The sequence below is a fragment of the Triturus cristatus genome, chromosome 7, assembly GCF_964204655.1.
Source record: "Triturus cristatus chromosome 7, aTriCri1.1, whole genome shotgun sequence".
Taxonomy (NCBI): Eukaryota; Metazoa; Chordata; class Amphibia; order Caudata; family Salamandridae; genus Triturus; species Triturus cristatus.
Genome location: NC_140590.1, coordinates 371,160,722 through 371,176,550, shown reverse-complemented (window position 1 = coordinate 371,176,550; position 15,829 = coordinate 371,160,722). Strand labels below are relative to the sequence as shown.

The following is a 15,829-nucleotide window of genomic DNA, read 5'->3' as shown; positions in this document are numbered from 1 at the left end:
AGGTCTCGCCTTTGGGAGACCTATTGGCTATGCAAATGCTTGTTGTAAGGGAGACCGTGAATTATCAAAGAGTGTGTGTGTGAAGTCTAATGTTTCAAGAAGTCTGCAGGTAAGCTGTCAGCGAACCATGACTGTGACAAAAGAACCTACGGCTTCCGTCCATAATTGGATGGTGTTCCCGGACGCTGGGTGAGGCGGGGTGGGTGGGGCCCAGGGTGGGTAGGGTAGGCCCAGCCCTCTCGCTACTTCCTTCTATTTTTTTCTGTCAGTGCAGCTTGTGTGGGGTGAGATGAGGCGAAACAGTTAAAGCCTGCTCGCCCCCTCCGGCACTATGTAACGCGATACCAGCCTCCCACAACAGGTTTGTTCGGTTTTCTGAGTCTCCTGTGCACACAACACACCTTTGCAGCCGCCTTGCCCTCGCTCCGCACACCTGGGGATGCGCAGGCCATGGCTCCGGCCGCTCTCGGACGGTGCCGGATGGCTCTCATGTTCGCTGTTCTGATGGACCTGGTGGGGGTGGCCTCCCTCCTGGTGGGCATCTTCGCCCAGCTGCAGATCAACGGGAGAGACTTTGGTGACTTGCTGATATACACCGGCGCCATTCTGGTTTTCCTGAGCCTCATTGGTTGGATCTTCTGGTACACGGGCAATATCGAGATTTCCCTGGAGGAGCTGGAGCGAGATTATGTCGTCAAAGGGGGCACACTCGCCCACCTGGCCCGCAAGATCTCCCGCCGCCTCTCTCGCCGCAGTGGCAAGCCAGGGGGAGGTGGAAGGAAGAAGGGAGGGCCTCACAGGGGTATCGGAGGCGCGGGCGCGACGGGGGAGGACAGCCTGCAGCTTCCCCGCATCAAGGAGCCGCCTACAGAAGACGAGGCGTCCCCGAGGGGGTCCCCGGCGTGACCTGTTGGGGGTAAGTCGAAGGCTTAGCCCCGGCGTTCATGGCTTCGGTCTACTGCTGGCGACAACACAGTTTATTCTGATGGGTAGGAGTCAGTCCGATAACCACCTGCCCAGGTTTTCCGATAGCCATGGTAGGAGGCTTAAGGTCAGGCCCCTTGCAATAACTCCTGCCCGGTAGGGAGATAATGTTAGAACCTACAGTGAGTTTGTACAATTTGGGCTCACACTTGGCCAGGTTATTTATGCTCTAAATGTACACAAGCCCTGTGTGGCTTCAGACGTTATTTACCCTAACATACCCATTTATGTAATCCAAGTGTTTCAAGTCACATTAATGAAGACTCGAATTCCCAGAACGCATTAGGTTGTACATAAATGAATGGGTGGTAAAGAAGGTGCTTCCTGTGACCTGGAGTCCTGGCTAACGACTCACGAGACTAGGGTGCGCCCCACCGCCTGTGGAGTTGGTCGAAAGTCGCGGGTGTTGACTCTTTCGGCCAATACACACTGCATGCGTGCAATGCCTCCTCCTTTCTGCTGCAACAGGCTGGGATCAGGAGGGGGGGGGGGAAGTCACACCTCGGCTCAACCGCCGATGCTTGGTGTGATCCTAGCAGCGTCAGATGCTTCCCAGGCAGAGGCGCAACTAGAGCCAAATTTCAGAGGGAGGAGGGGGGGGGGGGGGGTTGCTAAGAAACATTTGGGGGGGGGGGGGGCTGAATCTTTTAAGCCATAGGCAGAGTGGAGCTGCAGGGGCTCTTAGAAGGGGTGAAGCAACAGCGAGGCCTCATTGACATGTAAATGGTCTTTTAAAGACCTGTGAAGTGCTCGGGTGCGGCTGTGTGTCCGCCGGGAAGCTGTCCGGGCTGCCACACACGAGGGGGGGGGGGGGGGGGGGGCTGAAGCCCTGTGAGTCCAATGGGTGTTGCGCGCCTGTTCCCAGGTATACCTTCAATAGCAAGAAATGAGAGCAGCATGGACTCCACACACTGACAGTTGCTCAAAAATATCCTTAAACTGCAATGTAACATAACCGACGCTGTGAGCCCCTTTATCCATTGGACTTTATTGTTGTTTTTGGGGGGATTATTTTTGCTGGGTTTGGATCTTCTGTGTAGTGTTCAGTTTCCATTTAAATAGACGCAGAAAAGAGAAATTTCTAACTCGGGATTTTTCAACTAAAAAGTAACGTAGGCAAACGAGCGCCGTCTGCGCCCCCTCCCCATTTAAGGGGTACTAGAAATATAACAACGTTGTATTTTCCCAAAAATGAATACAAAGAAAGGGTTTTGTGAAAATATTCTACAATTATCGGTGAATCACCACCAGTAGTATATATGTCTGGTTCGCGCGGGGCGTGGAGGGGTGCTGGGGGAAGTAGGCCCTGGCACGCCGGGCACAGCTCTGGAAGATTCCCCTTCCGTGCCAGTCGGGTTTCTTGGAGTCTCCACTTGAGGATATTGAAAAGTTCTGGGGGCCTCAGATGCAGCACCGAGCTCATTTCTGAATACACATTCCAAATAGCAGTGGTTAGTAATGTCCCTGGCAGTGTCTGGGTCCGGGCACTCACTTTGGAGGCCCGTGTAGTGAACACGGCAGGACAGCGGGTATACCAGCCATGTCTTGTCCTTAAATGTAGCGGTGAGATGAGATTCAGTGCCCAGGGGACCCTTCATCTTCTGGCGCTTGATCAGCCCCAGGGAGACATCATAGCCCTCAAAAGCTTTCAAATAAACGAATTGAATAGCCTACGTATAGCGTCCAAACCTTGCTTTTCTTCAAAGAAGCTGTCGCAATAGTTGAAACCGAGTTCACCATTGCAGTTTGTTTCCCCAAGCATATGGCCCATTCTAGGCTTCAGTACTGTTGGTGGCGGTTTGGATTCAACAGGTAATCTTTTAAAATTAAAACATAACTTTAAGCAAGCAATGGCTGATCCAAACAAGACAGTAGTTGAAGCGGTCTTTCCCGAAGTCTGGATGTTTGGTTTTGATGACTCCCTTTGGGCAACACCTAAAACTTTCTGTAGCCAGACCTAAAATGAAGTAGTCATGAAAGTAAAGACATGTAAGGTTGCGTGCCAAAAATACGTAGGAAAAAGCAAACCAATCCTTCATTAACATATAAAAAGTAAACGGGGGTGAGTCCAAGGTCTGGCCGAGCAGCTCTGAGGTCTGATACTCGCCCCATGCCAGGCATGGGAAGCTTATTTCGTTTTTTTTCTCAGTATTCTTATTTATTTATTTATTTTGAGAATTTGTGTAAAGCGCGGCTGTCACCATTGCAGGCCTCCTGGCGCTGAAAGATCAGAGGAGACGGAAGTGAAAAAAACACAGGGAGTGAGAGTTTACAGGCAGACTAACAGGGGAATAACCAAGTTTTAATCCTTCTTCTGAACGGGAGGAGTGCGTTGAGGTGCCTAATCTCGATAGGAAGAGTGTTCCATAGTCTGGCAGCTGCCACCTCGAAGGATCTACCTCCGGCTCTGACTTTCCTGAATCTGGGTACGACTACCAGTTTGGCGTCAGAGGATCGAAGCTGTCTGGTTGGAGTGTACCAGACAAATTTGGATTGTAAGGGGGCTGGGCCAGTGCCATGGAGAGCTCTAAAGACTATACAAAGGGCCTTAAATTGAATCCTCTGTCTTATAGGAAGCCAGTGCAATTTTGCCAGGGCGGACGGTCCATGAGATCTTCTCGGAAGCCCCAGAGCCAGCTTAGCAGCTGCTGATTGGACCCTCTGGAGCCTGTCCAGCAGGAACTCAGGGGACCCAAGCAGGAGGGCATTACAATAGTCCAACCTGCTAAGGATGGTACATCTAACCACTTGGGCGCGGGCATGGGTAGGTAAGAGGGGCAGAACTTTCCTTAGGGAACGGAGGATGGCACACACACCAGCAGATCTCCCAGTCTCCATGGCCACTGACCCCTGGCAGCACACACCAGCAGATCTCCCAGTCTCCATGGCCACTGACCCCTGGCAGCTCACACCAGCAGATCTCCCAGTCTCCATGGCCACTGACCCCTGGCAGCTCACACCAGCAGATCTCCCAGTCTCCATGGCCACTGACCCCTGGCAGCACACACCAGCAGATCTCCCAGTCTCCATGGCCACTGACCCCTGGCAGCTCACACCAGCAGATCTCCCAGTCTCCATGGCCACTGACCCCTGGCAGCACACACCAGCAGATCTCCCAGTCTCCATGGCCACTGACCCCTGGCAGCACACACCAGCAGATCTCCCAGTCTCCATGGCCACTGACCCCTGGCAGCACACACCAGCAGATCTCCCAGTCTCCATGGCCACTGACCCCTGGCAGCACACACCAGCAGATCTCCCAGTCTCCATGGCCACTGACCCCTGGCAGCACACACCAGCAGATCTCCCAGTCTCCATGGCCACTGACCCCTGGCAGCACACACCAGCAGATCTCCCAGTCTCCATGGCCACTGACCCCTGGCAGCTCACACCAGCAGATCTCCCAGTCTCCATGGCCACTGACCCCTGGCAGCACACACCAGCAGATCTCCCAGTCTCCATGGCCACTGACCCCTGGCAGCACACACCAGCAGATCTCCCAGTCTCCATGGCCACTGACCCCTGGCAGCACACACCAGCAGATCTCCCAGTCTCCATGGCCACTGACCCCTGGCAGCACACACCAGCAGATCTCCCAGTCTCCATGGCCACTGACCCCTGGCAGCACACACCAGCAGATCTCCCAGTCTCCATGGCCACTGACCCCTGGCAGCTCACACCAGCAGATCTCCCAGTCTCCATGGCCACTGACCCCTGGCAGCTCACACCAGCAGATCTCCCAGTCTCCATGGCCACTGACCCCTGGCAGCTCACACCAGCAGATCTCCCAGTCTCCATGGCCACTGACCCCTGGCAGCTCACACCAGCAGATCTCCCAGTCTCCATGGCCACTGACCCCTGGCAGCACACACCAGCAGATCTCCCAGTCTCCATGGCCACTGACCCCTGGCAGCACACACCAGCAGATCTCCCAGTCTCCATGGCCACTGACCCCTGGCAGCTCACACCAGCAGATCTCCCAGTCTCCATGGCCACTGACCCCTGGCAGCTCACACCAGCAGATCTCCCAGTCTCCATGGCCACTGACCCATGTCCATGTCACAAGAAATGGGCCCTCTAAAAGCACAGGCACCAGATCAGCCATATGGAAGATCAGTGTTCCCATGAGTTCATTTAATGTAGTAAAATGTGATCATTCTGTAATTAAACCTACCACGTTTCTTTTTCATAAAAAGCTGTGCCTGCATACAGAGAACAAGCAGTTTCCCTGCAGCGAAGTGGCCTTCAGAGCCCTGTAAAGCTAAGCTGGAATCTGTACAATAGTAGGTCGTTCGATTGTCCAATAGCCTGGTGTGTGACCGACTCCGCCCGGCACTACCAACATCAGAGATACCGGGCGTATCTCCTGTTTGGTTTCTAAAATAGCCGTACAAGTATATACCTGAGATAACTGACTCAGTCCCATTCCGAACAGCCTGACATATGAACCGGTCCTCAGAGTAAATCTCACCAACCCTTTATAGACGTGTTTCTGACTCTGCTCTGGTGCTACAATTTTGGAGACACAGGTTATGTCCCCAGGCCAACCAGCCTTACAGCGGGTTGGGTCTGACCAGTATGGCATTGCTTCAGACCTACCAGGGTTCCAGAGGTGCAAAGCTTGAGACAGACGACCTGCTCTGATTTATCTTATCTTTCGGCCTAGACTTCAGCCGCCCTGTGCCTGAGAGAGCGCACACCTTCGTGTCTTCCGGAGGTCTCACGTGACACTTCATAGATTTACCGACCTGACTTTTGAGTGGCAGCCTTTCAGAGACTCCGGCTTCTGCCAGCCTTTCACATGTTCTGACTTCAGAGACAGTAACTTTTCCTAGAGACTGGGCTGACAAAGCGACTGCTTGTCTACAGTCTTACAAGTGCCTGACATCTGACCCAGCCCTATCAGCCTTAGAAAGGTCATCCTGCCTGTTTGAAGGCCTCTGCTTTTAAACTGACATTTGTGCAGTGCTTCCTCCCAGAGCCCAGGTGTTGGCAGGTAGGATTTTACTCCCCTACAAACATTCACATCTCATCTGAGCTCCTGTTCCCTGTCATTACATTTGCAAGATCTATTTGTTCTGGTTCAAGCTTGTTTGGCTAGTTTCTCTGCCACCCCAATCCTCCTCGGGAGGGGAGCTGAAGGCAGGCGATAGACTCTCACTATGGAGAGGAAAGGCTCACAGCCCAAGATTCCCTTCACATGGAGATGCCGGAAATATGTCCCTATCACCCTCTTTCATTTTTTCAGGTTTTCACGTCTGTTCCGCTCACAGGAACTTGAAATACTTGCTGGGCAAAATAAAATCCCCGAAAACTAACTCACTCACTCATTTTATAGCTACTTTTATTGCACACAAGTAGCAATACATAAACACCTCCTTTCAAAGTCCTCCTTTAAATCCCTTGGGTTATTAATGATTTGGCTAGTGCAGGTGAGTTAACCCAGACTCAAATCGGATTTTTTGGATGCTACCTTAAAAACAAGGTGGTTTTGCAACCCTTTGGCACCTGCTTAATTATCTCTGCAACAAGGCCGAGTCTGCGCAATACTGCCCCCTCCCCACCTTTAATGGCCCAGGGGACAGTATCCCCCAGGGCAGGCTCACTTGCTGTGTCCTGTGAAGCCCACCCTCAGGACACAGTAATTTCCCTGTCCGCCCTACCACGGGCAGGAAAACGTGTGCTTGCTCCCCTCTGGCAGGAACATTTTTAAATCTCCCCCTAAATAGGAGCAAACACTAAGTTTGCTCCCAGCTGGCGGGAGATAAAAAAATGCCCCTGCTGGCTGGGAGCAGGCTTGTGTTCTGTTTCCTTGTTTGCATCAACATAACACATATTGCTCCCACCCAGAGGGAGCATGCCAAAAGCAGCTGCTCCCTGGGGCCAATTAAGGCTTGGGGAAGGGCGATGGCCGCCGTTTAATATACATGTTTGGCCTTAGAGGGTGTCTCCGGGGCCCGAAGACCCACCCTACATCGGTCATGCTAAAGGCTGTGCACGGCATGGGGTTGGCAGCCTGCTGAGGGTTGGGCCACAGGGCCTGGTGGCCGGCCAAGTCCTGTGGCAAACCGCCCGCTGCACAGTTCGGAAGCTGTACGCGGCATGGGGTTCCTAGCCTGCTTAGCAGAGCTAACTATAACTTACGCTCCAGCCATGCACTCCTTATGACCTCACATATTGCATCACTCATGACATGTTCTATGACCTCATTTATGACTTTTCTACCTAATTTTGTACATCCTGTATCCAGCTAACGGGTGTAAGGGTGCTCCTAATGCTTCATAGGTGTGTAGAGGTATTGAACAGGTTATAAATCTTTGTCTTGAAGAGTAACTCTGTGTGTACGTGACAGTTGACTACTTGTGTTCAGCATGTCCCACACAAGTTATTTGGCTCAGCAGAAAAAGTTTCCAACAGGGCAAAGGTTCGATGTACTACATACTAAGTATGGTAAGCAGCCTTGATTTATTAGTCAGAACTGTCTCAGCATGACAACTTCTATATAACATGGAAGACCGTGTGCACCCGGTACTAAACCTATGTACATGAACTTGTTTTGCTTCAGAAGATGTTTTTTTCTGTAAAGTTTTCACCACAGTTTGAAGGCTACAGATAGTATGATCTTTAGCACGTTTGGACCTTGGTCATTTTAAGTGAATAGACTCTCTTTGGACAAGTTTTGCACAGGTCATAAACTGTTCAAAGTAGATACTTTTGAATACTCTGTGGTGTATTTCTCTTGAGCATTTCACTGTGTACAAACAGTGTGGTACAGGGTAAACTATCTCCATAGATTAAACACTGCTTACTGTACCCATGTTTCTACTCGTATTCACTGCTTTTTTCAATGTAGGTTCAATGACTTTGAGGGGATTGATATAGGCAAAGACTGTCCTTTGTAGGGCATTAGTTATGTAACAGGCCTTGAGTATCTGGAGGAACTAGGTTTTCCATGAATATTTGTATACAGATTTAACGCTGTATGCAGTTCAGACAACCCTCTTATCTGTGGTTGCTAGTCAGCATGAACCCAGCTACCCATGAAGTGTATGGTATAGGGTAAATGTTACACATAACACAAGCTTGCTTCACCTATAGGGATTGTATGTATGATAGCAGTAATAATGCTTCACATTATTCTGAGCTATTTTGCACTTACTTTTCATAGCTCTATCGCCATACCAGTTCATAGAGCAATGTGTGCAAAAGAGGCAATGATGATGTAATGAACAATGTAATTTGAGATGTCATCAGTGATATTATATATATTATAGAACATGTCATGAGTGATTAAAAAAAAAAAAATACATCTTTATTGACATTTTGAAACGGACATTACAGAAACAATATGCATAGTCTCAGGGTCATACAATTAGGATCATCAAATCTTGCATGCACAAGGTTGAGTTGTGCATATGCATGAACCCAACTAGTACAAGCTTTGTCCCCTCATCATGAATTCCTCCATTTCCGGTCTTCATCCCCAAGGGGTTTTATACCTTGGTCTAGAACTCTGAGACTTTGAAAACAAACCTATATAAAAAAAATCCCAACTTCCAACCCCCCCACACCCACAACTAAAACATACCCTCCCTACCATATCTGGTGTACGTCTCTATAGTGTTATCCCCTGTCCCTACCCTCATAATCCACTTTGGTACGCTGTCTACTATATCTTGATTAACTGTCTTCCCCTAGTTATCCTCTGGTCCATTACCCATCAGTGTGCTCCCCGCGACCTCCTCTCGCGTTCCAGTATCTACCCATCTTTTGTCAAATTTCCCAACATCGCTCTCCATGCCTGTAGGTCATCCTCTAACTTTTCATCATGCCTGGTTTGTTGTTGTCCTTGTCCTTGTTCTTCCTCTTCCCGCAGACCTGCCGCTAGGGGTGCCGTGGCAAAAAGAAGCAGCGACAACAGGCATCCTTGTCTGGTGCCGCGCTGCAACGAAAGGCCCATGATACTATCCTCCCCACTCTGATCCTAGCACTGGGCTCCGAGTATAATAACTGCACCCATTTCAGGAATTGTGTCCCCACACCCATTGCATCCAGGACCTCTCAAAGATACACCCACCCAACTGAGTCGAATGCTTGGTCGATATCTAACAGCACCAGGGCACAGTCCTCCTGTTTTAGCAAGGATGAGTGCCACACGTGGGCCAGCCACCTTAAATTGTGGGCCATACTGCGTTTGTGGATGAACCCCACTTGAATTAGATGTTGCATATGCGGTTGCAGTCGAGTTGCCATGATTCCGCTAAGTGCTTTCATGTCGATGTTCAACAAGGAGATGGGTCTGTATGACCCCCGGAGTTGAGTGTCCCTATTCAGATCATAACCACCATGGTTCATTCATGGATGGTGGGAGCGTTCAGGTTTGGAATGCCTCATTGTATACTTCAAGAAGGCGGGCTGCTAGGATGGGTGCAAACTTCTTGTAAAACTCGGCCGGTAAGCCATCACTCCCCGGGCTCTTCGCAGATTTCAGGGACTTAATGCTCGCTAGGATTTCTTATTTCAAGATCGGGTCATCCAGCAATTGGCTGGTCTCACTATCTAATATCTAAACATGGCAAATTCAGTGCAGGAAGGATCCCTGTCAGTTTGTCCAGATCCGGGGTATGGTGTGGCATGTATACTTCAGCCAAGAGATCTGCCAGAGTATCCAAGATTTTTTGCTGGCTGTACACTGTGCAGCCTTCAGCCGTCTTTATCTGCACAATAGGGGACACCGGTGTCTCATTACAAATCAATCTGGCAAGTAGTGCCCCAGAACGATCACCCTCCGCGTGCAGTCACTGTCGGTACGCAATGTAATAGAACTCTTCAAGTCGGCATAGCACCGCCAGCAATTCCTCCAGTGATTCCCGCCACTCATTCAAGCGGTGGAGAGCAGTGGGTAACACCGCTTCCAACTCGGCTAACCTCCTCTCTAGGACCTTAATGTCCCTCTCGAGCTGCTGTCGGACCCCGTAGGTCAACTGAGGCAGAACCCACAAACCACCACCTTCATTGCCTCCCACTCCATACCCCTTGAGGACGCCGAGCCCCACTTTGTCACAAAGTAATTAGAGATCTCTTCTTCCAGCTTCCTGGCAAAAGGTGGATCAGTGAGTGCCTCAGTCGGAAGCCGCCACGTGGGGATTGCCGCCCTGGGCCAAGCAGTACCCCAGGTCAAGAGCATTGGAAAATGATCTGAGATATGCCTCTGGAGGTACACCACCTCCTCGACCCTGGGCATCCGAGTCTGACAAGAGGAATTGGTCTAGCCTCCTAAACTAATTGATCATGAGGGTGTGGCAGGAGAACGTCCTAGTGTCCGGGTGCCTCACCCGCCATGCATCCACGAGTCCCAGTTCTCTCATTGTCCATCAATGCCCCAGTCATACCAGGCTTGGTATTAGCCAGAAGGGGCTCACGGTCCAACATCCTGTCCAACACACAGTTAACATCCTCCAAAAGGACAATATCCCCACCCAGGAAGGGGGTTGCTGCCGTCAATACTTCGTAGATAAAGTTGTGGGCGTCTGACATATCTCTTGTCCATCAATCCTACCGTGTAAGATCACGTAACGCCCCCTCAGGGTCAAGCATGTGGTGCATATGTTGGAAGGGAGTCCCCAGGGCCACCCAGATCAACAACTCGCGTGCAAATCCGTAAAATGAAGTAGCATAAAGCTTCGCTCGCCATCTATGCCGGATGGATGGCAAAGTGGCACCCCAGACATGTCTCCTGCAAGCCCACTATGGCAATTTTGTACCACCGTAAAGTAGGAGTGCACTCATCTACGCTTTTCAAGCATTGCCACCCCCTTATATTCCAGTTAAGGAACTTCGTCAGGGAGGGGGCCATAGGATCATGCAGGTGACGTCAGACTTGCGTTCCCATCCCACCATTTCAATGTTGGACTGAGCATACTGTGAGGATTAACCCAGATATGGATCCCCGAAACTACCCTGAAAACATTTAAAACAGAGTGAACCCCCCATAGACCCCCCCCCCCACTGGGCAGTGCATCAGAACCATCCCTCCCGACATGGTAGAGAGTGAACGGTTCCATCCTCCGCCCTAAACCGTCCTCCAAGAAAACAGAAAAACAAACGCAAAAAACATGAAAATGGGGCAGGGTAGAAACACCCTGACCCCCTTGGCCTGCTCAGGGGGTCCCATCAGGCCCAAAAAAGCATTAAAAAAAAAGGCCGAATTCGCGCCGGCGCGTCGTTGTATTGAAGCCCCCGGGTGGGCCAGGTCTCGGGGGCAGTGAAAAAAAGTGTGGGGGGCCCCAATCCCCCCCCAACACTGCCCTGGGAACCGCCACCTCGCCAGGGCTTCATTAATGAGTTGCGGGGGGCATGCAGTCGCCCCGGGGACTGCCACCCACCGGGGCTAATTTGTAAATGCGTGGGGGGGGCCTCAAAGGCTGCCCCCCCCCCCAAGCCCTGGGGACCGCCACCTGGCTTGTTTCTTGTATAAAAAATATACCTGTGGGGGGGCACGAGCCCCCCACACGTCCCAGGGACCGCACCTCCCCGGGGCACTAAAATGCTAATTTGGGGATCCGTTATGGACCCCCGAACCCCAGGGACCACCACCTCCACAGGGCTTTGCAATTGAAGAGAGGGGGGCCGCGCGCCCCCCCCCAGAACCGGCTCCTGCAGTGTCCCGCGGTGCCCACCCCCGGGACACTGCTGTTTGCAATGACAGGGTGGGAGCCGCATGGCTCCCGCCCTGTCATTGCAAACTGCTTTGCTTCATTGAAGCAAGAGCAGGGAAACCTGCTCTCGCTTCAATGAAGCAAAGTAGATTGCTTTTCCACAAGTGGAGCCGCATTTTAGCAGCTTCCACTGGGTATGACGGAGGGCATCAGCCGACCCCGCTAGACATCTGGGCCTTACCTGCTCCCGCCAGGCGGGGTGTCACTCTGTGGGGCTGCTTGGTGTGAGGGGGAGCAATCCGAGGTGGACGGTGCCTGGCTCTCCCTCGGCAATTAAGGCATGGGGCGCAATTGGCGACGTGTGGTCCAGCTGGGTCCTTCTATCCCTAGCTTCGTGGCCCTGCTGTGGGTCCCCTGTCTGCAACGACGTGCTGCATGATTCCACTGGGCACTTACCTGTACGGCACAGGAGAAGACCAGCGTAGCAGATAATCGCACCAAAGCAGCGGACATATCGAAGAGTCTGCACCACAGACACTGGTTGCTAGCTGCGCAAACCGGAGGTGCAGCGCTGCCGGCGCTACCAATTGTGGTGTCCTGGGCCCATTGTATTCGCATCCCCGCTGACTTGTTTGCCATAGTGGGATCGTGCTGAGGTCATCTGTAACGGCACAGTTTTACACATAGAAACCTTCACTTCTTGGTAGGGGGCGATTGATATCCTACACACCTCAGAGCATTTGCGCCTTTGTATCTGGCTCCTGGGTGCCTGCCTTGAGCTGAGGCTGCGATAGTGTATGGAACTGCAGTCTGGTGCGGTGGCACGTAGTGATCAGGAGGGCCCCACCATTTAAGACCATACTTTATTCAGAATAATGGGCAAGGCAGACCCCAAGGAACACCAGATCCTGTTCGAGAGTAAGCGTCAAACGTGCACAATGGACACCACAACAAAGACGGGTGCTGCCCAGGGCCCAGTCAACGTCCCAGATAACCCAGAGGTGGACATGCGGTCCATTTTGCTGGAGGTACGCTCCAACCTCAAATCCATTGACTGTAAGATAGATGCACTCACGTCCAGTCTGGACGCTGTAAAGAAAAAAGTGGACACCCATGAAACCCGTCTTGATGTTCTCGAAAACAGGCTCTCTGACACGCAGGATTCTCAGGCTGAATCGAGGTCACAGATTTTAGTATGGAAAAGGTGCTGGAGGTGATAAGGGCAAAGAATGAAGATTTGGAGGCGCGCTACTGACAGAACAACTTGCGAATTATTGGCCTTCCAGAGCCAACAGCTACCTCGAAAATTGGAGCCCTTCATTGAGACTCTCCTGCCTGAGAATTGGCGCACCGTTCGCTTGGTCCCCGACCGGTGCCGGGAGCACCGCCGCGCCCGATAATTGCACGCCGCCTCAACTATGCTGATAGGGATGCTTCCTTAGAGAGGCGAGAGCTAAGAGCCCCATCCATCATCTGGGTAACACTTTGTCCTTCTTCCTGGACTATACCCCAGCTGTGCAAGCTGCTCGCAGAGACTTTGTGCCAGTAAAGAAAATTCTGCAGTCTTCTTCCATCCAACTCTACCCTGCCAAACTAAAAACTAAGTAGGTGTTTGCCGCTGTCCCCCCCGCCCCCCCTAGGGGAGATCCCCAATGTGTTTGAATGTTGCAAATGGGTATGGGGCTAGACTAGGGAGGGTGGGTGGTGTACTTTCTCGACCTAATTGGGAGGTTGTAGTGGGAGGGGGTGGACAATGGGATTCACTGCATGTATTAAAGATAATTGTTTTGTTGTTATAACTAAGAGGTTTGTTTATTGTGGTTGTATCGACGTTGGGTGTGGAAAGCACATTTCTACCGGGTTGTATTCCAAATATCCACTGACTGTTCCCTCTGTGATGAACAGCACTACAGGGGGCCATGGGTGATGGCTACGGGTGCTTGACATGGAACATTAGAGGGCTGAATTCCCCTAAGAAAATCCGCCAAACGTTTGCATATCTTAACAGACATGGCATTCAAATCACCTTTCTACAGGAAACCCACCCGACCAAGATCAGGGAGGCGAAAATTGCACACAAGTGGGCTGGGCTCAAAATAGCCTTCTCATATTCCTCCTATGCTCGGGAAGTTCTTATACTAGTTAAAAAGGGCGTCCCCTTCACACCACATAAAACAGATGACAAGGGTCGCTGCGCTATGGTTCAGGGTAAACTTGGGAATTCCATGATCACATTCATAAACATGTTTGGTCCCCTAGCAGATGAGCCAGAAGTATTTAATAGAATGTACTGCACACTGATAAAGTGGCCAGAGATGGCGATCATGTGGGGAGGGGATCTCAATACCTATCTGTACCCTAAACTAGATAAATTCAGCCCTCAAAGCATTTGCACACCTAAAGTGGCCCAAAGTATTAACACTGCTATGTTAGAATTTGGATTTGTAGACATCTGGAGGCTTCGCAATAGTGAGGTGAGGGAGGGAACACACGCCACACCTCCACATAACAGCTGGTCAAGATTATATTACTGGCAACGGATTGAGTAATGAGCGTCGCCACGCTTCCACGCACACTTTGACCATAACCCGGTGCAGCTGATACTTAATATTCCAAACATGATTCCCCGGCCATTTACATGGCAATTCCAGTCGTGTGCCCTACTAAATCACACTTACAGTGACCCCATTCGCAAAGCAATAATACACTACTTTGAGGTCAATAGGGGCACAGTGAACAGCGCGGCGACACTATGGGAGGCATTTAAGGTAACGATCCCGGGGGTCTGCATTGGTACTACAGCTGGCATCCTGAAAGACCTTAGAAATCAACTTACTAGGGTGAAAAATACTGTTGGGTCTCACACTATAGTCACGTCCTGCAAAGTCCATGAAGAAGCAGGGTTGGCTACTATCACGAGTACTAAATCTTTTCTAGAAAGCCTTGAGGAAGTCACTGGATGTGACGAAACACGTGTCGGCTGTTCTCGCGCATCTTGATCAGGACTGTAAGCATAGAATTCTTTGTATAATATCTCCCCATTTGTCTGTTTTTTGAAACAGGGGTTTTTACAGTCCTGACTGAAATTGTTATGTTTCAAGATATCTGCATAAATAAAAGAAAAGAAAGTATTTTGTACAAACTCCTCTCTGTTGTTTGAATGTGACATATTGGTGATATATTTTTGTGAAGTCAACCTATTAAGGTTCCACATTAGAAGGAATGTAACTTTTAGAGTGAAGGGGTATAACTATGTTGCATTGTTTCGCACAGTGACTGTTGGCAGTATCTGTGTATTTGTGCCCCCAAGGTAGTAGGGTACACGTCTTACCCTCAGTGGCACCGTAACTAATTGTTCCATTGCTTAGAGTTTTGAGAAGAGTTAACCACATTCGCGATTGCCTAGTCTAATTGCATACTTTTCTGAGGTGCGACCCCTTAGACACTACTACCGCCTTTTGTATTGGAACTAAACAAATTACCTCTATGCGCCCCAGCAATGCCTTTGATGCACCACACTGCTACCTCGGTGACACAAGAGGATGGCCCCCTGAGATTACTCAACGAGGCAGGCATAACCACAATCCAGGATCTATACCTGAGCGGCACTTTTCTTGACGCAGACGATCTCCAGTATATTACTAACCCCACTCTACTTTTTCAATTCACTGTGCACAGGTTGAGACTGGCAATGAAATCCCATTACATTACATATCTACTCGAACCTCCTTCTCTACAATCTCTACAGCTGCTCCTGACTACACCTACGAGGAGAAAGCTAATTACAAAACTATACCGGGCAATCAGAGCAGAGAGGACTACTGGGCTACTGGGCTAGATAAGAGTCTTGCTAGATGGAATTACACTGACCCCCCTCATGACACTCGCGGAGTGGGAACATGTTTGCAATCTTACCAGTAAGCTTACACCAAATGGGAACCTCCGAATCATACATTTCAAATATTTACATACGACATATCATACACCTTATCGTCTACACAAATATGGTCTGCGAGATTCCAGTAGCTGTCAGCGATGTGGCCATCTGGAGGCTGACTGTATTCATCTTGCTTGGGACTGTGAGAGGATGGCACGATTTTGGAGGCAAGTGGTACAACGAATAAGGGACATGTCTGGATCGGAATTGCAATGTACACCACTGGTATGTCTATTGAGTTACGTTCCTC

General features: G+C 50.6%; 1 protein-coding gene across 2 annotated transcripts in view; it reads left to right on the top strand.

The window, feature by feature from the left end:
- Nucleotides 1–288: 288 nt before the first annotated feature.
- The window catches only part of TMEM238 (transmembrane protein 238), a 32,751-nt gene continuing 17,210 nt past the window's right edge, over nucleotides 289–15,829 (top strand). Inside the window, exon 1 of one of the 2 annotated variants that reach the window (XM_085616537.1) lies at nucleotides 289–916. In XM_085616537.1, coding sequence (XP_085472663.1) covers nucleotides 451–906 — 456 coding nt within the window. In that variant the 5' untranslated portion in view covers nucleotides 289–450 and the 3' untranslated portion in view covers nucleotides 907–916. The remainder of the gene's footprint in view (nucleotides 917–15,829) is intronic. The other variant, XM_085616536.1, reaches the window with a different exon arrangement.